Source organism: Larus michahellis, chromosome 16, assembly GCF_964199755.1.
Source record: "Larus michahellis chromosome 16, bLarMic1.1, whole genome shotgun sequence".
Classification (NCBI taxonomy): domain Eukaryota; kingdom Metazoa; phylum Chordata; class Aves; order Charadriiformes; family Laridae; genus Larus; species Larus michahellis.
The window spans coordinates 6,622,571-6,647,040 of NC_133911.1; the positions used below are offsets into that span (position 1 = coordinate 6,622,571).

The 24,470-nt window shown below is 41.0% G+C and overlaps 2 protein-coding genes across 5 annotated transcripts in view; both read left to right on the plus strand.

The window, feature by feature from the left end:
- The window catches only part of TNFRSF8 (TNF receptor superfamily member 8), a 36,051-nt gene extending 30,761 nt beyond the window's left edge, over nt 1-5,290 (plus strand). For 3 of the 4 annotated variants that reach the window (XM_074560736.1, XM_074560738.1, XM_074560737.1), the window contains exon 14: nt 1,453-5,072. In XM_074560736.1, coding sequence (XP_074416837.1) covers nt 1,453-1,697 — 245 coding nt within the window. In that variant the 3' untranslated portion in view covers nt 1,698-5,072. Of the gene's footprint in view, nt 1-1,452; nt 5,073-5,261 lie in introns of those variants that run through there. The other variant, XR_012583976.1, reaches the window with a different exon arrangement.
- A 742-nt stretch (nt 5,291-6,032) lies between these two features.
- Nucleotides 6,033-23,990, plus strand: LOC141751949 (tumor necrosis factor receptor superfamily member 1B-like). Its single transcript, XM_074609624.1, has 10 exons — nt 6,033-6,125; nt 13,742-13,844; nt 15,983-16,111; nt 17,256-17,405; nt 18,339-18,432; nt 18,515-18,708; nt 19,476-19,550; nt 20,514-20,551; nt 21,018-21,288; nt 21,846-23,990. Exons 1-10 carry the CDS (start codon nt 6,072-6,074, stop codon nt 22,142-22,144), a joined length of 1,407 nt encoding a protein of 468 aa, XP_074465725.1. The 5' UTR covers nt 6,033-6,071; the 3' UTR covers nt 22,145-23,990.
- The last annotated feature ends 480 nt before the right edge of the window (nt 23,991-24,470 follow it).

Genomic DNA, 24,470 nt, shown 5'->3' on the forward strand with positions numbered 1-24,470 from the left:
CATTCTGAGATTATTAGTAAACTGAAAAGTGTCCAAAGCTTCTAACAAAGATAGGGGCTGAATCTCCAGAAACCTTGACACACAAATTCTGGTATATCTATTCATTTGAATATAATACTTTCTTATTTTCACATTTGCCTTAGTCACTTATGAACTTGACAGAAAAATGCTTTGCTCTTCTTCCTCTTTTTTGTTCCAGAAGATGTAAATTTGCAGAAGAAATTTGAAATCCAAAATATATCAGCAGGAAAATGATGCTCTAATACTTAATGAGAGTGGTACTTCACATGTCTCAAGCTATCATTTTCTTCTCTTGGTTTCACAGTAATAGCTTGAAGCGTGTCTCCCATATGTTCCCATAAAGTCTTTGACCATGGCCCAGTGTAGGAGATAAAGTCAGGCAAGGAAGCTTACTCGCATGGGGAGAGTTGTTACCTGAGACACAGTCTACGTGAGACATTCTGGCAGTGTTTCCAAACCAAATTTTGAGGGCATTTGAAGGTGGTTTTTTTGTATTACTAGAGCTGACCTTTCCTTGCTTAATGCCCTTTCTGGTTTTTCTGTGAGTGATGGACTTGGAATGAATGTGATGATTTGACTTACCATACCCAAATATCTCCAAGCACGTGTGAACAATAACCTACAGTGTCTGGCCTGCAGCATACTTCTGAATAAAATGTAGCGGTCCAAGCCACAGCAAAGGCCTTATTTGCCTTTTGTAAAGGAGTAAGGTCAACAAGTTGGACATAAGGTTCAAGTCTATCCCAGAAAATTTTGTGGTTGATTCTCTGCTGGACAGAAACCAATTTCTTTGCTCATCCTTAGACCTCGGATGATTACCCAGAATTTCTGCACAGTGCTGATCCTTGCTCAAAGGCTGCTTTTAATGCAGGTATTGCTGCTTCTCAAAACAGCAGGAGCATGGACCTTGGATTCTCCATATCCATCTTCCCCAGATCCCAGTTAATTGCTTCTTCTAACAGACTCTTGTGAATATCTTACTGCGTTTTCTAATTTGTCTTTCTCCTGTAGTCCCAGCTATAGCACAGTGGCTTCATCACATGGGAGCTACATCTACTTGATCTAAAATGCCCAGAGGCCCCTTGACAGTGGTCCAAAACCAGACAGTGTAGTATAAAACACGCAGGCCTTTCTTTATCGCTTAGTATGTTCAGTGCTTTGATTTTCAAAATTAAAAGTACCTTATAAATTAACAACGAAATAGACGATTTATTATGTGTGAATTCCAAAAGCTTTAGTGGTTTAGTGAATTCTGTGTTTTCACAGTGATGGGTTTGATCTGCACCCCTCTGATTTTAAAAAGAATGGGACGGGGGGGACAGGAAAGAAGAAAAACTGAGTGCCAAATAAAAATTTTGCATGAAAAGGAACCATCTGTAGGGTAAGCAATGACTGTTAATTGCGCTCAGCACTATTTTTTTCCTTCCTCAGAAAAAATATACATCACGAACGTGGATACTGTTATTGTGGGGTACGTTCCAGAAGTGCTTAGTGGCAAGAATTGTGCTGTTAGAGGATGTGAAAGTAGCGTTGATGCCCAGGAAAACATGGAAGAGGAACTGGCAGTGCACTATCCAGAGCAGGAAACAGAGTCTTTTCCAGGGAATGATGTGATGGTTCCTGTGGAAGAGGAGGGAAAGGAATTTCATCACCCCACCACTGCCACTGAAAAGTGATAACCCACTGAGAAGATGTGTGACGCTACAGAAACATCCAGTGCGACACTAAGCCTGAATCTCTGACAAGGGAGGTAAACACATAGTGCCTTATATTAGCTGAAAACTCGTGTAAAACACCGAAACACATTCAGACAAGCAGTGCTAGAACCTATCTCGTCTAACAAATGAGAGGATCATCCAAACCATTGGCCTTCATAGCTGACCTCAAATATTTCTCTTTCCTTCTGTCTCCCAGTATCGTGCTGGAAACAAATTTGAATCAAAGGTACAAAATTCAGAGGACATCTGGATGCCAACTCAAGTTTCACAGCTTGCTTTCTCTGCATGAAGGAGTGGATTGAAAACTGTATCTGATTACTTCTATTAGTTATGAAACTTCTGGCCAGAACTCTGAGTTAAGCTCGAGACTCAGCCATGTTTCATATGTTGTTTCTATTCCAGTATTACCAGTACTTCCAATTTTGTCATATATTTTGCAACATCTGGTAGTTTTCTTAAGGCCTCAACTCTTGACTGAAAGTAATGACAATTTCAGTTTTCCCTAACACTCTTCAGTTTGTGGACTTCATGTTTCTTGAGGAAATAGGATCAAAACACGGCAAATGGGCTCAGAAAACAGAAGGCAAATAAAACTAATTGAAGTCGACTGTACTTTAGGCCATTCTTTCTAAGTTTTGAAGTCCGAGTCATGTTTTTTGACTTCTTCAAATCATCAGTAAGCGTAAAAAAAAAATGGCCTCTTCTGATGGAAGCCAAACTGGCTGAACGTTTGGATATTGGATGAACTATGGGTTTAGCCCAGTGTGGAGCCTGTAAAAGGGGAAAAAAAGAAGATAAACTAGTTTTCTACAAAAAGGACTGAAAAACAGGCACAGCAGTTATTTCCTATAACATTGTTAATATCTGCTTGTTTTAGAATTGCTCAAAATCATCAGGGTGATGCTGATTTGCATATCTATTCTTTTAAAAAAATCTGTTTTGTGGTCAGCTGGCCTGTGTTACGCTCTTTCTCAATCTTTCATGCTGCTTATTTGATAACTGTAAATGTAATAGTGCTGACTATGTTTTTACACAGGACAATGGAAAATGAGCAAGATGACAAAGTGTGCCTTAATAGTCAAAAAAAGAAACCACAAAAGCAATGACTTGCTTTGCAGCTTTACCCTGGACAGAGTACTGTAATAACAGCCGCGCAGCTTCAGCGTCTTTTGCCTTAGAACACACAAAAGGAACGTAAGGGCATAAACAACACCTTCTTGGGTCAAACTAGTAGGACAAGCCCATCGTTTTATCTCTGCCAGTTGCAGTAAGAGGTGTTACTTAGGAAGAGCACGTAAGCCTGGTTAATATCTGCTGTTTGCATTCCTCGTACTTCTGCAGCATCAGCTGTAATTGGACGAAGGATATTAAAGAGTCTGTTCCAGCCCTTAGTATTCATTCTTATTGCCATTAATTTTTCTTCTGTCTTGAATTTCCTGGTACAATCTGCCCCCATAAGCACCCGTGGCAAGACATTACAGATATTTACCCTTCAATGGGCAAAGAAGTGCTTTTACCACTTTTAAACTGACCTCTTACTTATTGCAGTGAGTGTCACTAGTTCTTGTATGACAGAATTTAGTGCAATACTGAGTTGCTTTTATGATTCTTGCTTGTATCCTCCTTAGCCTCTGAGCTGAGTTCCCATCTTTTTATATTTCTCATATAAGTTAGATGCTCTGCTGCCTTGGTCATTTTAGTTGACCTCGTCCGCATCTTCTGTAACTTCACTGCCTTCTTCTGAACATCTGGAGGCCAGTACTGTGCACTGCAAGGGACGAAGAGGGGTGGGACAAGGTTTTAAATAGTGGCAAAATGATACTTTCTGTTTTATTCTCAGTACCTCTCTAGATGATGCTCGCCATCTTCTTTGCCTTTTTTTCTGGCTGTCCCTGCACACTAGGCAGATGATTTCAGAGAACCATCAAGGATGACTCCACGATTGCTTTTCTGAGTGAGAGCTGCTAGATGCGAATCCAGCACCGTGCACCCCTGGCTTAGACTATTTTTCCCTAAATGTATTGCCTTGTGTTTCTCTATGTAGAAGCTCATTTGCTGCCTTTTTATGAGATCCTTCTGGCTTTATTTGCCTTCTCTATATCATGTAACTACCTGGAGAAGTTTAGTATTGTCTTCACTCTGCGGGCTCTCTTTTCTCCAGACCACTGATGAAGTTCTTGAATAGAAGTGGCCCCACCAGTCCCCACTGCTAACTGTTCTCTGTCCTGAAAAATTACCATTATGCCATGCTCTTTCCTTCCTGCCTTTTGAACAGCCATAACTTTTGTATCCTGTAACTTTTTAGGAAATCCATAAAATGACCTTTCCTCCAATCCTGTGACAACGTTGTTTTTCCACCACCTTAGGTGTGGAACCTCATCAAAGGCTTTTTGAAAATCTCCACGTGGTAGGCCCACTGTATCCGTTAAGCCTCACAATATAAGGGAAGGTATGTTATCAAGATTTTGTGATTGAAGAAATAAATCCAGAGAAATTCATACTTTTCTGTAACCACAGCCCCAGCGATGAAGTGGGAGCATCTCAGCATTATGGGAGCTAGTCACTGACTTTCATCAGAGGGAAATCTACCCATAGTACATTTGAAAAGTGGTTGTAATTTCAAGTGTTTTTAGTTCCAGTATGTACTTCCTCTCTGCAAGTCCAGAACATAAAATAATTTCTGAAAACAGCTGCTGACACTCTATGTCTTAGATCATCTACTGAGTCTTGCAAGAGAGGCAATTAGTGAATCCTTTCTGTGTACTTCTATGCTTGTACATGTTTTGTTTCATTCAGAGGATAAGCTGCTCCTAATGCTTGGATCGAAATGTCTTTTGGCTATCGGTATTGCCATGCCAGCGGCAGTTACATGAGGTGGAGAAGGAAACAGAATTAACGTTTTTTAAGTGCTTATTGTGCAACAGAAGGTCGAGTCATGAAGTACTGACGTAAAACAGCAATGCAAGGAAGAATTAAAAACTGTGGAGGACAAGTACAGGTCCCCCTTTCCTCACTTCCAGTCAGGGTAGTTCCTTGTTTTCCAGTGCATACACTTAATTCTAGAAAAATATAAGAATTTTATTTCATTTTAGAGCACACTGATTTGTGTATCCACAAACTGTGAATAACCACGTTCACCTGGCTGTGACTGTTAAAGGGTGTTCTGTAATGACAGCTAATTGTGTATTTCAGCTCTGTATATAAATGAATCTTTTTTACTGGAACAGCTTTCTAGATGAATCGTGCATTGCAACCTGATAGATCTATTACAGTTGGTTAGTTTAATAACGCTGGTAGTCTTTGAATTAAAAATGACATGGATTTTAAGCCATAGCCATGTTTTTCCTGTCTGATATGTAAGTGTTTAATTGTTGATAATTTCGGTACATGTATCAGTTGCAGAAGAAACAGTTTTGCAAGAGAGCTCTTCAAAACTTAGAAAGCTATTAGTCGGCTGGAGTTTTTCGCAAGAGCAGAGCAGGTCTGAACTTACATTAAGGTCTCTCTCTACCATCCTGGCAGCGTGTGCGAGACATGAGTGACCATGGTGCAGTGGTACAGTGGGTATTAATGAATGCTGCAAAAAGGTAAGTTCATATTTTGGCACTAATGGAGCAGAAATATGACTAGAGAGACCCTTTACACATAGAATCATAGAATGATTAGAGTTGGAAGGGACCTTGAAGACCATCTAGTTCGAATCCCCCTGCCCTGGGCAGGGACACCTCCCACTAGACCAGGTTGCTCAAAGCCCAGTCCAGCCTGGCCTTGAACACCTCCAGGGATGGAGCTTTCCTAGGTATTCCTAATCTCTCATCTCAATCTCCCCTCTTGCAGTGTAAAACCCTTCCCCCTTGTCCCATGGCTCCCCTCCCTGCTCCAGAGTCCCTCCCCAGCTTTCCTGGAGCCCCTTTAGGGACTGGCAGGGGCTGGAAGGTCTCCCCGGAGCCTTCTCTTCTCCAGGCTGAGCAGCCCCAGCTCTCTCAGCCTGTCCCCACAGCAGAGGGGCTCCAGCCCTCCCAGCATCTCCGGGGCCTCCTCTGGCCCCGCTCCAACAGGTCCACGTCCTGTGTTGGTGGCCCCAGAGCTGGACACAGTACTGCAGGTGGGGTCTCACCGAGAGTCTCTTCTCCGATGCCTGAAGTAAGTTTAACATCAGGCCCGCAGGCACCGCCGCTGCCCGACCTGGGGAAGGGCGGCGGGGCTGACAGGTCCCGCAGCTCCGCGCCGCCCCGGCGCGGTCCCACCCGCGGGGCGGGTCCCCCCGCCGGGCCCGGCCGCCGCCAGCCCCGCCCCGCCCCGCGCCCGCCGCCGGCCGCACTCTGCAGCGGGATGGGGCCGCGCTGGGCGCTCCTCGCCGCGCTCCTGCAGGCGGCGGGCGGCCGGGTGAGTGCGGAGGGCCCGCGGGGCGGCGCGGGGCGGCTTCTACCGTGGTCGCGGAGGCAGCGCGGGAGCGCAGCCGGTGCCGTGCAAGGTGCAATGCCAGCGGGCATGGGCTCGCCGTTATGCTTGAAGGAGTAACGCAAGCGGGCATCCTTCCATTGCTGCGCTTGCAGTCCTTGAGTTGTCTCTCTGTGCTCGTACTGATCTCTGCAGGAGCCTCAAGTCCCGCTCCTAGACTGTTTTAAAGCCCTTCCTGCTCCCTTTGGCTCTGCCGTTATTTCCTGGCTTCCCAACGCAATGACTAATCGTTTGATTTTTCAGGCTTGTTTGAATATTTGCAAAAACTGTGAGCGTCCTGGCAAGTGCAGAGTGTAAATCTCTACGTATTTTACACCGTTGTTTAAACAGGAAGAGCTTGTTGTGCTCTATTGGATCCCTAAAACTATTCCCTATTTACATAGAAAAGCCCTTTAATTTACTAAGACCTGATGTGATGCAGCTGTGACTGTTGGCTTTTATATCCGGCTGTACCACTATTTGGCAATGAATGCTTTTAACTGTTTAAACCGAAGAGCTTGATGGGATCTGTTTGACTTCGGTTTTTTTATGCTGTACTGGTATATTGATAGCATTTTTCTGTCTGATTTTAAGATGCCCTGGATTGTGAAGATAAATATGGAAATGCTGCTGAGATGTCCAGGTCATTGCTTTTTCATGGGATGTGGATATTATTTACATGTTTATTTAATCATATTAATTTAGCCTTGATAAGACAAAGGTTCAGTGAAACCAAATGAGGATGTCAGAATGCATATTGAAGCCAGAATTCAACAACGCTCTTTTAAGGAGTACTGGGTGCTGTAGTGGGTTGATAATATATTAAATTAATTCTTTTAACTGCTTCTCACTCATTTTGAATTCAGCCCTGTTTTGTAAGGTGATAGCACTTTGAACCTGATTCACTGAACACCTTGGAGTGGGTAGGGGAAAGCAGGTGAAGAAGGGAGAGTCTCAGAATTGTAGCAGACCTTATCACCAAAACTTAGGTGTAAAGTTTTGTCATGCTTCTTGCTGAACAAAGGGCATTGATTTGAAAGGAATTAACGCTCCTCTCACCCTAAACATGGCCTAAACATAATGACGGAAATCACAAAGGAAACTTTCAGCATCACTTTTTGCATTGTGACAAACCAAAGAAAAGCCCATATATACATCAGAAAAACAAAACCAGTAGTTTTAGAAATACCATGTCTGCTACAGAGCTGAAAAAAATCTACCTGTTACATCTATTTTAAAAAGTGATCAGGTAAAGAAAACATTTTATTTTTGAGGGAGGGAAACTGGCAAAGCAATAGTTCTTAAGTGACGCTATTTCTTGTTTTTTCTCATTCAGCTGAAATTATCTGAAAGCTTCTAGCCTCAGTCGCTGTGTTACTCACAGGAACTGAACATAATTTTTGCCATTTTGAACAACGCAGTCACCAGATATTTTTAATGGAAACTTTCTCAACAGCCCTAAACCTGAATAACTGTCCTTTGCGAAGCAGCGCAGTGTGCTCTGCAGTGTAGTTGCTGATGTGTGCGGAGAAGGTCATCCTCTGGATGCTGCTGGTACAGGGAAGGTGTGTTGGTAATCACACACATCCTCTGGACTGCAAAAGGATGAGCATAAAGGAGATCTTGTGGAAAAAATCCTGAAATAAAACTGAGTGGACTGCTCAGATGTCCCTGCCTTTTTATGGTCAGAGCTAGGATGGCTGAGGGTGACCTGCAGCTTTGCTGTTCTCCATGTCCACACTTGTGGTTGTTGCATCAAAGTTCATGAAGACCGAAAGTCTTAACAGAGCATTGTAAAAGCCACCTGTGATACAAGCAACAGCATCCCAAGAAAATAATTTGTTTCAAAATAATAGAAGAATTCCAGCCCTGACATTTGGCCTAGATAGAAGACAGTTATCCCCTCTGGCAGTGTTTGTGGCTGGTACACCTGGGGCATCTTGGGATGGTTCTTCATCTGCCATCTCTACACTTAGGGCTCACAGAGCTTCTCCTTCCCTGCTCTGCTTTCAATATTGGTTATCACCCTGTCTCCCGTAGGTGCATCTTCTAGGATGTCTCCACGTAAGGTCAAACCAAATGTGGCCAATCCTGACTTGCTGATCCTTTCTAGGGAACTTGCTCATCACCTGCCCTTCTCTGATACGGGATGAGCATAGAACCTGTCTTCCTGCCTCTCAAGCCTGCGGTCCGTTTTTCCTGTTGCTTTCATCCCTAGTTTGCCTGAGTATCTTCGCTTTCCACAGGGAAACTGTAGATCTTAAGGCTTATCAGCCTGATGAGTACATACAGTACTGATGAGTACATCAGCCTGATGAGTACTTACCATAACAGTGCCTGTTACTGTAAGCATCAGACCTTGATTTAGTGGAGAATATCTTTTATTAGGGCAACGTTTGGGAAAACAGACCAACTTTCAGATACATAAGCCTGAAGTTTTGAAACGGAAGGGCTGGTATTCCTGAAAATGTGTATGTTTTTTCTAAATACATATGTAATAAAATATGCTATGTCTTCCTACAAACTTTGACTTGCTTCTATAACTTTTGCATGTTGTGAATAGCTTCCATATTCTGTACAGCCTCCTGCCATCTCATTCTGAGAAAATGGTTTCACGTTACGGTGGTGAGTGGCAATGGAGTAGAATCCCTAACAGTAAGCAAAAAGACACTGTTTTCTCACGGAGAGGGAATGTGGAGTTGTAAATCTGTTTGCCTGTGGCTACGCAAGGACTTCTGCTTTACAGCAGTAAAGTACAATATAGGATGGGAGAACAACTCACATAACAGACCCGTAATCTTCAAGAGATATTTGCAGGAAAGCAGCTTTATAAGAAGCTTTATGGTTTGAGTATAGTTGGTACAGCCTGATACAACTCCAGCTGATTTTGGTGGGACTTGCTGTTATTTGATAACTAATCCTCAACAGAATTATTTTTGTAAAATGACCAGTTTAAATATTTTAAACAGAATTCTGTTTTTTCCTGTCTTCAGCAGGTTTGTAGCTCAGCAAACGGTATCTCTACCTCAAGTCCTTTCCATAGCAACAGATTTTTGCGTCAGAGTCCTTGGTGACTTCATTGTGGTTTCATATGCGTAAAGAACTTTATATGCCAGATGTAGTTCCTGTTCAGACTCCTTTGTTTGACAGCTTGAGTTTGAAGAACGCAACTGTATGAAAAGGAGACCAATAAAAATGTAGACATGTGAGTTAGAATTAAAATATATGCTTAAATATCTTTGTTAAAATGGCCTCCTTGAGTAAAAACGAGTGTTACGTGAATGGATTAATATACTCGTATTCATCTGATGTATTAGCATGTTTTATGTCTATTATTGCAGATACTTAAATTTAATTACACATAAAGTCCAAGAACACAGGAACAAACTGTAAGGCAGAAATTGAAGGAAATGATGTTTATTATAATTAATATTTAGCACATAGGGAACACATGACATTGTGACGTGCTGTGAGTAGCTGAGACCTGCACTTCCTCACCAGTAGGTAGAGCCAGGTTGGTCTGTTGGATCCAAGCCCTTGTAATTTGAAGGAAGTCTGGCTCCAAATCTTGTTTTGTAGTTCATGACTACAAAACTCAGCTCTGGTACAGACGTGAGGGTCTCTGTTGGGGCTGGCCTCCGTACGACTGCGGGGGGGACAGCCTTTCCCTTCACTAGCGCTGTTCCACCCAGCACAGGTAGAGCTGCCAGCCTGAAATCATGAGATGCTGGTGTGTCCTCCGCTGGTTTGATCTTCCATTGGGTAGGATATAGGGAATCCTGGAAGCAGTTGCGCTTCTGCATATGTATTTAGAAGCATCCGTACTAACCTCTCTGTTGGTACGGAGGCTGCTGTTAGCCCACGTCTCTCCAGTGACACATTAAGTCACCTTTCTGCTGGGAGTCTGTGGTGCAGCTGGGAAAATGATTCAAACAATGCAGGGACTCTGGAGAAAGAGTCGAGTCACTGACTTTTTCTGTGTAACTTCTTAGTTATTGCTTAACACAAAGGCATTGCAAAAATCTCCCTAGTGACTTGTGTAGTCAAAGGCAAGCATAGTTTACCCATTTCTGTGCCAAAATATATTGCTCAATTTGACTGATGTGCATAGAGCTAGACTAAATTTCATGTTTAATAATGTTTGTGCCTCTGCTGCAACACAAATGAGGCATTTTACTACTACTTGTACCTGATAAATTAAATGAAGTCTTCTGAAGTCTTCATTTTGTTCACGTAAATATCTAAAAAGTCTGCTGCCGTTAGGCACTACCACCTAAAGTGAGAAGTTCTAAGGATATAACACAAAAGATGCAGCATCAGCTTAGTTTTCCTTCAGGCAATCTGCTTGCAGAACACTGAATCACAGTAAAAACAGAAGACAAAGTAAGAGATACAAACAGTAACAAAATGTAAAGTTTGTGGAATAGAATCTGGCCCCTGCTCATCAGTCTTTCAGCCCAAAGTAGCCAATGGATCTGGATGCCAGATACAAATATTGTTCTGCCTCAGACCTTAAAATTGGTGAGAGGGCTGGAAAAAGTGGGGTCATCTTGTAGCCAAGAAATCCAGGAGAGCTTTATACCTGGTAAGATGCCTACACTTCCACTGACAGAGTAGCAGATTTGACTGCTGGCCTTAACAGCTTTGATTCAACTAGTTTACACTGGAAGTAACTACTGAAATTTATGGCCTCCTTCCAGTGCAAACAAAGCTGAGCTCATGTGTGTATATAAATTGTATCTAAGTGAGTTACAAGTCCCTTTTAGTTTCCCATAATGTTCTTTGAGGACAGTTGGCAAGAAATCGGTAATTGTATGTCATTGAGAGCCACAGCTCATCAGATAAAATTTCAGGGAGATTGTATCAGACAGTAGACGTATCCTTTCAAGCACAACTTAAGAGAAATAGAAGTGAACCCATCAACCAACAGGTTTTCCTGTGTCTTGAACTGGCAGGGCGCTCTGTACGACAGACAATGCAGAGGATGAGATAAGAATGTTTTTTGCCAGGAAGCCTCACCAGCAGGATAATTTGTGATGTGGTTTATTGTATTTCTTCCTTTTTTTTCCCCGTGTCTGCTCTTGCAGTGAAGTTTTATGTTTTAAAAAGACTCTCAAGTGCTTCTTTTAATGAAGCTGATCATAGCGACTACAAAAATGTGAGGATAGCACTTAATCTTTCTTCTTTTAATAAACAAGAAAGTAACTTAAACAAAAAAAGCTTTTGAAAGCAGAGCCCTTTACTTCTCCTGCATCGGATTTTACTGTCAGCTCACATTTGCAAATGGTATGCTTTATTGTTGCCCATCCTACCAGAGTATAATACTAAGTCCAGCATTAACAGTTATTACTGAACCTAGAAGGTACTGAAAAGCCTTGGGTTTTTTTTTTAATTATTATGGTTATTATTCTCATTAATAATGATGAAACTGATAAAGTTGAAGCCAGCCTCCTGGTCTTGCTTCAAAGTCTTCAATCCTTGTGCAAGCCCCCTTAAAATAAGGCTTCTTAACTAGAAAGCAAAAATGGGTGCCAACGTAGATTTTGGAGATGTTTGAGGCTGCAGCATGGTTCCTCCAAAACTGCCTTTCTTCTCATCAAAAAACAAAGAGCAGAATTTGAAAAATGCAGCTTGTGTTCAGCGTCCATTTCTTACTTCACCCGCTCTAGTGTTTAAGAAGGAGAATGATTTATTTTATTTTTTTCGTCATTTTCCCCCACCCTGACACAGTTTCTAGCCTGTTAAAAGCATCTTTACAAGTTTGTTCTTCCGTTTGAAACCTGACTCTTTCTCATTGATCTGGCTGGGAGAAAACGGGGCTGGTATTGGTGGAACCCATCCCCAGTCTCCCTGGTTTTGAGTCTTTAACTCAACTGACTGACCAGAAGAGATCAGAGTTGTCCTGATGTCTGGTCAGTGCTACCAGCTTTCCCAGCATTTCAAATAAAAGTGGCGAAACTTCTACTTAAATAGTTTGCTTTCCTTTTGTTCTTTTCTGGAATGAACGTTGAAACTCAAGAAGGCCTTTCGCTGCCTTCACATTCTCAGGAAAGGTTCTTTTTGACACTGACCGTTGAGTAGGTGGGTGAAATCCTGTTTCTGATACACGGCTAGATAAGAGGTAAAATATTTCAACAAGCTGCATAAGAAAATGTTGGGTTCCCTTTAAGTAACTGGTGAGAGTGGGAAGCGTTAGGCTACTTTGTCAGTAATGTGAAGACACAATAGATAATCAACATGTTTTTTCAGTAAGGAGGAAGGATATTTTCATTACCGGCCTCCAAAGAGCTTGTTCCTGTTTTGATTTCTCTTTTTAATAATACTTTTAAAGTACTTCTCTAAATGCGTGTAGATTATATATGGAGCAATCTCTTCAGACTGCAGAAAATTGAGCAGTGTCACGTACTTTTTGAACAGCATCTTTCTGATCTAGCAGGAAACTCCTACGCTTGTACTACCTAACGTTAGCCTTTTTCTTCAGAGTGAGTATATTTTTCCCTTTGAAAACAGATGACAGGTCTTCAAATATTTTGACACTTGTTCATTGAAGTCACTGATCTGTGTTGGTTGGTATGAGCTGAAAATTAGGCACTCTATTTCACGACTGTTTCTTATGCATTTAACCTGCCACGTGAGGTAGGTTTTTTATTTTTATTTAAGTCTTGCAGCCACTTGCTCCTTTTCAGAAGCAGCAGTGCACTTTCTGGAGACATCGTTTTCAAAACATCAAGACCTTTCTCATTCAGAAAGGAATTACAAACTGTCTGGAATGATAAAGGCCTTTTTTTCCTTTCCTGTGGTGAGACAGTTCTATAGTGCCTGTTCCTCGACTGAAGGGATGGGTTATCTTGCCGGGATATTGCATGGGTGTAACTCAGGGCATAATGAACGTAAGCGCAATAGAGAATTGGACACAGTGTCCTGTGTCCTTTGCACCCGCTGGTGAAAACAGAAAGATTCCTTCAGGCGTTGCAATAGTGCTAGACCCACAGCTCCCTCTTCCACCGGCCTGAGGGAATTAATGAGTAGCAAAGTCAATCTTCTAGTTTTTAGGTAGGGCTCTAAATCTGTATAGGGAGTAGACTTACTAAGTAAGAAGGTATCATTTTAACATAGCCGCTTTGCAGAAAATGCTTCTCCCTGCAAACCCGCAGGTAAGAATTTAGGTTTCACTGATGTTTTGTCAAAGGTTGAATCATGGCAACTGAGAATCGGTACTTAGCCCTTTGGTGTAGGGGACGCAGTAGGGACCAGGTGTGATGCTAATCCCATAGTTCCATTGCATTCTTTTGAATATAAAACCTGGAGAAATCACTTTGTTCATTGTGACAGATCTCTGAAAAACAGAGGAACCTCTAAGTGGTCTCAAGTAGTTTATAAGCTGTGCATTCTCCTTCAGCTTTTTGGCATCTGCTGCTTTCTGTTTCATCAGGCCTACATCAGTATCTTGGAAAGGAAGGTGGTTTTAACGGCACGGATCTTTAAGTGTTTGTCTCTTTTGAATCTCTACTCTAGCCTCAGAATGGACTTATGACTCATGATTTTCCTTTAATTTCTTCTAGGAATATGCACTGCCTTATACGCCACAGGCTGCACAATGCAAAGATCCCAGCACTGAATTCTATGAAGAAGAACTTAATAAATGTTGCAGCAAGTGCCCTCCAGGTAGGTTATAATTCAAACTATTACTTTACACAGCCAAATTCAATCGATTTTCAGATGAGCGTAGTACATTTATAGATCTGAAGAGCATTGGATTTTTGCTGTCATAATGCACTCCTAGCTGAACAACAATAAAGTGTTGTGACCATAAAAATATCTGCAAAAGAGACACACCGTCCGTCAGAATTGGGATTCTGTTACGAGGGGTTATCGGGTGGTAGGCTGCTGAGCTCGTGTAAGCGCAGCTTGGCATGGTGTTTCGATTAAAGTATTTTTAAGTCAACATTTAGCCGGGGAGCAACAGCTCACTAATGGAATTCCAAAAATTAGACAGTGTGTCAGACCCAAGCCTGCTAATAACACATATATTGTAAAACAGAGCATGAGGTAGAGCTTAGTTTCTGTACTTTGATGATATCACATATATAAGGGGCTTTCCATTGCACAGGTTAATCTATAATTGCTCATTAAAGGAGTTTTATTGTCTTTTACTGTAAATGAGCCACTGCAGACCACTGTCAGAGACTGGGTACAAGACTACAGAAACTGTCTGCTTTGAGGTGTCATGTCTTACACAGTGATAATTATTAGTGAGCTTTTGTGAGCAAAAGTGGGTGACTGCAGAAAGGTGGGTGTGTGGGTTTGGGGGTTTTTTTGGAGTAGTAATGCCGTTTGGGTATTCTAATAATAGAGGTTTTGCAATAAGTTGTCATTATATTATTACATTAGACGCAGCAAAAAACTGCCTATTTGTCTCATTACGTGCTGAGCAAACAAAATTTGTCTCCATAAATGCTGAGTTCCTGTCAGAGAGATCCGGAAGTTGAAGCAGGAAATCAGTATATGCTGAAGCAGCCACAGTTGCTTGAATTAACCGAAAATGTCTAGATAGATCTGTCAAGCTTCCTTTGTTAAAAACACAGCGGATGAAAGGTGATAATTCATAGGTAAAACCTTTTTCTGTTGTGGTATGTACTGCTCAGTCTTTTTCTCCTTATTTTTAATTTTTCAGAATAACGAATTCTGGGCAACAAGTTGTAGGAAGACTAAAATCTTTATTTTTTATTATTATAAATTTGAATTTTTTTACCACCATTTATCAAAAATTGAAGCCTAAATCATTAGCAGGATGTAGGAGGCAGAAGTAAGTACATGGAAAGACAAAGTATTGGGAAATAATTCCTATGCCTCACCTCCAGAGCCCCTTCTTTCAGAGAACAGAGATTCTCCAAAGAGCTTCAAAGGCTTTCTCAGTGTTACTCCTGCTTTCTGAGTGTATTTTCCAGGGTATTTCTGTACAGGATATGAGACATTGACTGTTATCTTCTTCCTCTGTTCAAGCAAGGGGGAAATGGCAAATGAGATGTTTTCCTTTCTCCGAAATGGATGTGTTGGAGCTCATATGTATTTATTCCCCTCACTGCACTGGACTCTGTTGTTGGTGAGAAGCATTGCAGAAACTACCTTTGGTAGCTTTTGATTTTGTCTGGAATGCCACTAGCTTCAGAAACTCATTGCTTTGAGCTGTTAGGGCTGGGTGACGAAGTTAGGGCTGGCTGAAGAGATGAAGGAAAAAGAGTGAGCTCGTGTCCCTTCAGTAGCGACAAGTGGTGAAGTTCTAATTCAGGTCTGTTTGTGGTAATACAGTATTATGCTTTCTTCACGTGCTGCTTGTAAAGGTAGAAAGGGCCTCACCCAGACACATCATGCCTGACTTTCAACATGAAACACCATCTCGTGTTTCACCACAAAGCAGCGTCTAGGAGGATAAAAAGTTTGTTCTGTGTACTCTGGTAGCTGCACCTAGGTATATGCTGAGTGGTTTTGCTCAGGACTGAGGCCACCTTGTTTTGAACATGTCTGGAATTCACTGAACTGAATGTAGGAGAAGAGGTCAAACATGAATAACATAAAAGAAATCGGAGTTTCCCTGTATATACATGGTATTCCTCCTTTAAATCAATACTTGTTTGGTATACGTTACCAATCTGATAGTGGCACCGAAGGGAAGAGGTTTCTATAGCTAAGAATGAAACTTACCATAAACAATACCTAGCGATGTTTTTCAATAGATGCGTCCTCTGTTTTTTGGGTTTGTTAGTTTGTTTTGGTTTTGTTTGTTGGTTGTTTTTTTAAAATAGGTCAATATAAGACACAGAGCTGCAGTCACAGTGTGGACACAAAGTGCAGTCCCTGTAGCCCTAACACGTATACAGCAATCTGGAATCAGTCTCCTCAGTGCTTTGCCTGCTCACCACCCTGCAGGAAAGGTAGGCTTGAGTAAAGGGGCATACGTGACTTTAACAGCCTGCGCAATGAGTGGGCTTGGTTTAACCTAGTCTTTTCTCCTAAGGGAACCAGGAGGTTTTGTCTATCGCTTGTATAGTCCCATTCTCATGCTTTTGGTACTCGTAAGATTTGGGGAAAAGAATCAGGGAAATGTCTTGCAGGGGGCCCTGCCCCCCCCCCTTTTTTTTAAGTCCTAAAAATGTGACACCAATCTTATATTCTTGGAAACTAAGGCACTGCGTCACTAAAATAGGTACAAATGTCATCAGTAGAATAACCCTGCTTATACTCTCCAGGCAAGGGAGCTTGAGACCCGACTTGCACAGGGGTAAATGGATAATTATATTTCCAGCATCCAGTCATTTCTCGGTTTGTCTGTGGAACTGACAACAGCAAACACCAGTTGTGATATTCCTATTTTGTTTTAATTTCTTTTGCAAAGCAGCATAGTCAGTGCGAGCATGCTGGTTCAGTTCATTAAAGCCGCTTAACAGTATATAAAGTAGTACGTTGTACCCACATCCGTACGTCAGCCTAATAGATCAGGTGCATTAACAAATTCAGTCACACTGTTGCCCATCGTTTCTAATGGAAACCTGTATAGAAAATTATCAGCTTGACTCACTGGCAAGTAAGTTTTAAGGATAGAGTCGAAGTTGTTCAAAGGACCTTTGGTCTCATCCAAATAGATAATCCTACAAAGCTTGTTAATTACAGTATGAAAATGTCTGTAGTAAGGTCTCTGATTACTTTCAGTACAGTTGCATGATCTGTGTAGGCTACAGACCTTAGTATGGCCCCCACAGACTGCAGGGATGAGCACAGGTAACACAAATGTGCATGTTTATGGTTACAATACGATACAACGCAACTGCAGGTACAGAGTTTCAAGAGTGAATTCTACAGATGCAAACTTCTTTCCTAGAGAGAAGAAAGAAATTCTTCTGAAAATGTAGATGTTAGAGCATATAACATATTTGTTTTATCATGGTATGCCAGCCAGAAGCTGCAAAATGGTCTTCAGATTGTGGTATGTGAAAATCACTTCACATTCACTTGAAACATTCCAGGCTGTGATTTTGAATGTTTATAATGACATATTGCTTTATTCTTGTTTTAAAACAGGATTTGTGCAGAATCAAACGTGTACTGAATCACAGGACAGAATCTGTAGCTGCCCACCCAATGAGTACTGCATTTCAAAATTATTCGAGAACTGCAAAATATGTAAAGTGCATAAAAAATGTGGAAAAGGTTATCGAGTTTCCAGAAGAGGTAATTTAATTCTGAACACTCTACACACAAAAGAGTTTTACTGTATGAAGAGGGTTATTTTTTGAATTTAATAGTCCATAAATATTTCTGAATCTGCCTCCAACTCAGTAAATTACAGGAATATTGTCTTTTAATTCCCTACAGTTATGCATTTAGTGCAACCATTATCTTAGCAAGTAGGCAGTAACTAGGCCAATAGTACTCGCAAGAGGCATATCCAATAGGACAACATTTTGCAATCTGCTACTACCCTACATCATAATGTTCCCCAATCCAACTTAATCTTCCTGTGTTTCGCTCTACCATGTGCTTTCTTCCATACAAGTGACTCAGATTCAAGACCACTTAATTCCTGCTTAAATCCTTGAAGCAGGACTTCAGGTTGCGTTTTGGTTATGGTAAATAATGGTAAATAAATTCTGCTGTCTTGCGGCATTAATCTGTCTTTATTAGATGATGAATTTCACCACTAATGATGATGTATATGCATGTAGTCATATGTAATGATAATGTATTATAATTATGATATGTAATGATAATGTAGCTGTCTTAAGATGATAAATAATATTCAAAGAGGTGGAACACTGAATATTTTTAAGAAATTAAGAATAATTTGAAAAGATACAGAACTCCAACAGACTGGAAGGTGGTCAGCCCGTCGAGGATGGGTGAAAAAACTCAGCTCTGCAGTACCACATTTTAATCTTTTTGGTGGGTTTTTGCAGTATTTGAAAAAGACTGACTATCAAGGGCACCAAACTAAGCCAATTTATGTTTGGGTTGGGTGTTTCCAATTAATCTGTTCTGTGACAGTTAAATACTGTATTTTTTGTACCACCTCTGTATTACCTCCAGGATCTGTACCGCAGACCTTGATTATTCCTTCTTGTTTCTCGCTAGATGACTAACTGGAGTTTTTGTATTTGTTTAAAGGGACAGATAGCACAGATACAGAATGTAAACCTTGTCCTCCTGGCACTTTTTCACATGAGGAATCTTACGATACCAGCTGTGTACCACATACAGTGTAAGCCGGTGTTCCTGTCTAATAGCAACCTTAACTGTGCACAGGGCCGCTTTCTTTCCTAACTTCTCTTTGTTTCTTGCAGTTGTAAATCAGTGGCTGTTCCTGGAAACAGCATCAATGACACTGTTTGCAGCAACTCAGGAACAGCAGCTCCCACGGTTCTACCTTACACTATTTTGAACCTGCTCCTGACCCAAAACTCGGCTTCTAACAAACCTGAAATAGTAACTCGACCTGTCATTTCAAACTCTGTACCTGACATGTCTCACATCATCGGTGAGCTATTCACTCATTTAAAGTCCTTTTTGTCTGGTAGGAAGCAAGATTACATTTAGTTCTCAGTTTCTTTCCAAGACCAATTACCTGTACCCAAGCAGAACCTCACAACAGCTGAACTCAATATGACACTGCTTGTAGCGAGTTGCATAATTTACCTGTGCATCTGCGCTACCCCAGTGCATGCTACAGTCCTTGTAATTCTGGAATTATTCCTAAAAAGCCCCAAAGTAGACGATACGAGGCATTTCCTGAGAATCGCTACTATGAAGGCGCTGGTAGAAAGGGTCGTATCTTAGATTCTGGACCGAGGTAAGCTTGACTTTTTAAACCTCCTGGTGAGAGGTCTTGGGAGACTTCTGGCAGCCTTTCCCGAGCAGGAAGCCTTTACAGTGCTCACAACTGAGGGTGTGTTCTCTCCTGTTCACGGCCTATCCAGAAGGCACATATGTTTAGGAGCATTCTGGGCTGCCTGGCCTTGTATTTAACCAACTGTTGCCAGCCTAGAGAGGTATCTTTTGTGACTGAGGCCAAAAGTCTGTCCTCACTTTTCAGGACAGGAAAATTCAGTTTTATGAAGTGGTGAAGACTGAAATGAGACCTTGGTATCCAACAACAGAGGCATTTAATGTGAATGTCAGACACAACTGATACTTGTAAATTTAGCTTTTGTAGCCATGGACAGAAACTACAAAACTACTTCTTTCTAATTAGATCCTTTGTCAGATCAACCTGCTAAATAACTTATCTTTTTTATTTATTTTCAGGATCAGTAGCAGGGCCATTGTTATTGATCCTAATAATAACTATTTTGGGGTGTTGCTTAGTCTCCAAAAAAAAAGGTAAGGTTCATGAAGTGAAAACAAGCAGATCTGTAAATATTGGAAAGTGTGTCACCTTATTTCCTACTACTTTGAGCCTAGTGGTTGACTGACCTTAGTGTCTTCAAAGAAGCTAGTTCTCTTTGAAGATTTTCTCATGGCTGGATATGATGAAGTATCACTAATCTGGAGATTCTTTGGTGTCTAATAATGTATGAGTTTATTTTTTTTCAAGGGGACAAGGCGATGATTTACAGGTTTCTCCCTCACTATCTGGCAACCAAAAGTTTCACGAAACCCTGAGGAGCTTTTGACACCGTTCCTCTGTTACATTGGGGTGAAACTGGCAAAAAGGTTCAAAGGTCAATAGAAGAGAGACTAAGAGAAAACTCATGGAAATGACCTTGATCACATAAGCTTTATTGCTACAGAAAAATAGAATTAAAAAAGTGCTCCAGGAATTCCATGTGTATTTAGAGTAAAAGTATCTTTATTAAATCAAATGGGGTGAAATTAATCTCAATACATGAATATGGTGAGGCAAATGTCCCATTCAAATCTCTCGTTTTTCCTCAGATTTAGGTAATTCTCTAAACATAGAGCATCCTAGTGGAGCTGGACAACTGTGCAGCAGTTGTGCTCCTACTGGAGCTTGTTAAATATTTTGCACATCATCATTTAAATATTAGACATTCTCAAATGTTATCATTAAACAGTCACGACCACAGTTTATTGTCATCAATACCTTTTCTCACTGACACTATACAAGAAAAATTATTAATTCATGCAGAGGTCCCCTTTGCTTGCTGGTTAAATTTAAGTTGCCTTTACAATATAGCTTTCAACATTTTCAAACAGTGTGTAATAAATGTACATTTGGAGTTTATTCCAGGGGCAGAGGATATCGATCAGGCTAGTTAAGAGAGCAGCTTTTGCGACTGAAACAAATTTGGGTGCTAATCAACTGTCTTTCCTCACTTGCAGCCCTTCTATATTCTCCACCAACTACAGAAGCAGATTCAGTGAGTGTCACTCCTTCCTTTCCATCTTTTCCATTTCTTTAAGTTATATATAAATCATGCAGTCTTATCTAATGACACGTAGAAGAAAACTGCACAGCAGAAAGACAACTGGAGTGAGAAGGGGGTGTCCCCAAGGCAGAGTATAGGATGTACCTTATGTAACCCACGTAATGTACCAGCCGTGCTTTATGTTAGGCTGTATTGGCAATGAACCACAGGGCTGGTTCAGAAGACCAGATTTTAGAGCCTTTGTTCCCTAGGTAAGCAGTGAAGTACTGCAGGAGCCTTCCGCAGACAGGATCATTTTGTTGAATGCCTGTTCAACAGCTGGGTGAATTTCACTTACAGTCATCACTATGCAAATGGCAGTTATCAGTGGTTTCTTTACCTGCCCAAGTATTCACCAGTACTTTGTTAGTGTTTTTTAAAAAGATTAATGTTTTGCATTTCTCTGCAAATGTTCCAGCCTTTTTCCCCTACAGAAAAGCAGTGTGACAAAAAAGTCAGAAATACAGGATCGCAAAACACCAGCAGTTCTGAACAGGAGGAACAGCATCTCTTGGGAACTTCTGGGTCCAGCAGTAGCTCCCTGAATAATCCAACTGGATCTGCAAGAGTCAGTGTAGTAAGTAACAAGAAAAACGATAAGAAAGAAACAGAAGGATTTCATCAGCAGCATTCAGCTGCAGAAGGTTGTAAGCTTCACACTGGAGACAGACACAACTCTGCAAGTTCAGGTAAGAAGGTACCAGAATGATCCAGAACCTCTTGAAATTTGATTATCAACTGTAAGTCTTTTTAGCAGAAGTTTAAATGGCAGGATAAAACATCAGACGCACGTTGATCAGAGAGAGTAACTTTTGAAAAGAAAAAGTGTTTGTTTTAAGCCTGAGACAGTAAAGAGAGTGTGCTCAAAATGTTATTTGCAGCGTACAGGATGGGTGTGATGGTAGGCACTTTCCTGTGAGCGGGAGTAAGGGCCAAAGGGAGCATAAAGAAAAGAACATTGTCAAAAGCACCTGAAATGGCAACAGAGGGGTAGGGAGTTGGCTGTGATCCAGGGCTCTGTATTCATTTTTATGGCCTTTTTATTTCTGGAATGAATGCAGATTTCATGGTACACCAAAAAAAACCCTAAAACGTTACAGAACCAATTCCACCCGTTTACCTAAATTAAGTGAAGCCAGAAGATACTTAGTGTCTATTTTAAGTCAAAGAACTGGATAAAGAATCCAACTGTCCTATTGTGGGTTTCACTCTTCCATGTTTAATGTGTTTTCTGTTTATTTGACAGAACATTCTGGTAACGGAGGAACGCAGGTGAATGTGACTTGTATTGTTAAAGTATGTGGTCCAGATTGCAGTTCCCCGTTCCCAGAACAGAGTAGTTCAACTAGCATGGAGTATGGAAACGCTCCCTATTATTCCCCAACAGGGGAAGAAATTCCCCTTTCAAAAGAAGAAAACCCCTTGAAAAAAGAAACTGAAATTCAGATCTCAGTGGAAAACGAGGACAATTTACTTCAAGACTTACTTCCAGAAGAAAAGAAGTTTCCTCTGGGTATTCAAGATGCGGGGATGAAAACTAGTTAAAGGAACTTACACATCATGTACTGATTGACTGATACAATTCATCAAACAACTCCGTATCTTCTAAAATAAACATTATGTTAAATGTAGCATTCCTACAGAGACTTGAACTTTCGGACAAATACAGACACTGATGCTTTTGAGGTTTTTAATCTCTTTTTGTCAACTTTGAGAGTTGAAGGATAATCTTTGCAGTGTAAAAAAAATTTGAACGCTTTTTCTTTTAAACTGAACGGCCAACTCCTTCCTTTCTTCCGTGATACCCTAGAGAAACCTTTACCAGATTTTAAAAGCAATATTTTTCTAACTTTATGCCATTGATTTTTCTGCTGAGACTTCCTGTGATGGTAATTTGGGTCCAGATTTACCACCTGTCAAGACCATGGGTGTGACCAGCTCTTCTAAGACACTGGAGTTAATTATTGTTCATTTGGTGCTAATGAATTATCCATTTGATCTTAAAACTATTGCGTTCTATTTCCTATCCCATATCTTCATGGACATACTTTCAAACATCCTCATGGATATTTCTTTTATTATTACAGTATGCTTTTGCTCATTATTGGACCAAACTTCTCAAATCAACCTTTAGTATATTGAAGGCTGAAATCTTTTATAGGAACTTTTTTTACTAGATTACAACTATTACCTTTAAACAATAGCATTTCATTAGCTGTACATAGTTCATTTTATTTTAGAAAAGAAAATCTCGATTAAATAGTTATCTTGGAGTAGGTAACAAGTTCCTTTTGTCATCTTTGTGTTCTGGCTGATATAATATGGTTCCCTGAATGATTCTGACCTCATTTTTGAGGTTAACCGTAATATTAGTGATTATTAGAGAAGATCCATGTGAATATATGTGCCAGACAGCTCACGCCCATTGACCTCAGGGAAAGGCCTCTCTCTCAGTGATTGCAAAGCATAATCTGTAAAAAATGGAATTGACCCAAACCTCAGAACCAGAAAATCCTGTTCTCCTTCACTTCTTAATGCTGAAGATCCAACCACCTCTTACAGAAAATTAGTAGAGGTTCTCCTTGAATCAAGTGGGAGTCTTTTGGTTTTGGAAGTCAATTTTTAGGATCCCATTTTCCATAATTATATTTTACATATGTGACTTAACTGACAATTGTGGCGTCTGCATTCAACCAGAATTTGCAATACAGTGTCTGAATTATATTTGAGTGAAGTCATACAGTAGGCATAACTTTTTTTCTTTTATGCCATAAAAACATACTGTTGGACGAGATGATCGCCGTACTTCCCTTCCAAGTGAACCGTTCTATTCTATTCTACCTCAAGAGAAACTAAATGCAGTAGTTATTTCTGAGGCCTTAGACTGAAAAAGGACATTTTGGAATAGCATTTATTCTACAGCTACAGAAGAGAAACAGATTTTAAAAATACAAATTCTAAACTTCCACAAAAGCTCAGGTTTACTAAAGTTATTTCTGGAACTGAGGACTGGCAAACAGGTCTTTAATTCTACTATGAAGAAACCTTTTACAAGCTGTGTATTAAACTTGCACTTGAAGGTAGTTTTCAGAAAAAGACTTTGTAAATGGGCTTACAAAACTGAAAGATTTAGGCAAGAAAAGGACCTCGTTTTATACCGCTCTTTGAATCTCTTGTACTGACGATTTTCATGTCCTGCTTGTATTGGAACCACAGTGAAGCAGCAGTGGAAGATTACTGAGTTTTAAAAACATTAAAAAGGGATGATCTTGTTAACTTACTGGATGTTCAAACTATGGAGCTCTATGACAGAAGGAAAATCCAAGTTTTATGTTGAAATAGGAAAAATGTGCTTGTGGTTGCTTATTAAAAATAAAAAAAAAACCCTGCATTTTTATAATTACCTCTTTTTTATAATTACCATTACTATAAAATGTCTCTTCAAGTTTCCTGACCTCTTCATCAAACAAAATTCTTATTTTTAGCAGGGGTTCTTTCATTCCGTAGGTTAAGCTTCTGCTTTCCAAGCAATTTTATTTCCTAATGTTAAAGCCTAATTCTAAGAGGACAGATGCACTGCGGCCTGCGCTGGGACAGGACGCGAGAGGACCCTCCGCACCGCGCGATGAACCACGCCATAACCTTGACCTCCACCTCGGACGCTTTTGAGAGCCAAAAGACTTTGTTTACTGCCATTTACTCCACGCCACGGCGGACGTGAGGGGCCGCTCCGGAGGATCCCGCCCCGAGAGACGCTTGGGGAGGCAGCTCCCAGGGGGACCCTGTGCCGGCTCCCCGCGTGCTGGCGGGGCGGTTCGCCGCCCCTCCCTGCCCCGGGCGCCCCCACCGGCGGCGGGGCGCGGAGCGGGAC

What these genes read in the sequence shown, in the direction of transcription:
- LOC141751949 (XM_074609624.1), top strand. Translation starts at nt 6,072, where the DNA reads ATGGGGCCGCGCTGGGCGCTCCTCGCCGCGCTCCTGCAGGCGGCGGGC. An exon ending in TTGCAGCAAGTGCCCTCCAG is followed by an intron (nt 13,845 to 15,982) that starts GTAGGTTATAAT and finishes TTTTTAAAATAG; the next exon opens with GTCAATATAAGACACAGAGC. An exon ending in AGCTGTGTACCACATACAGT is followed by an intron (nt 18,433 to 18,514) that starts GTAAGCCGGTGT and finishes TGTTTCTTGCAG; the next exon opens with TTGTAAATCAGTGGCTGTTC.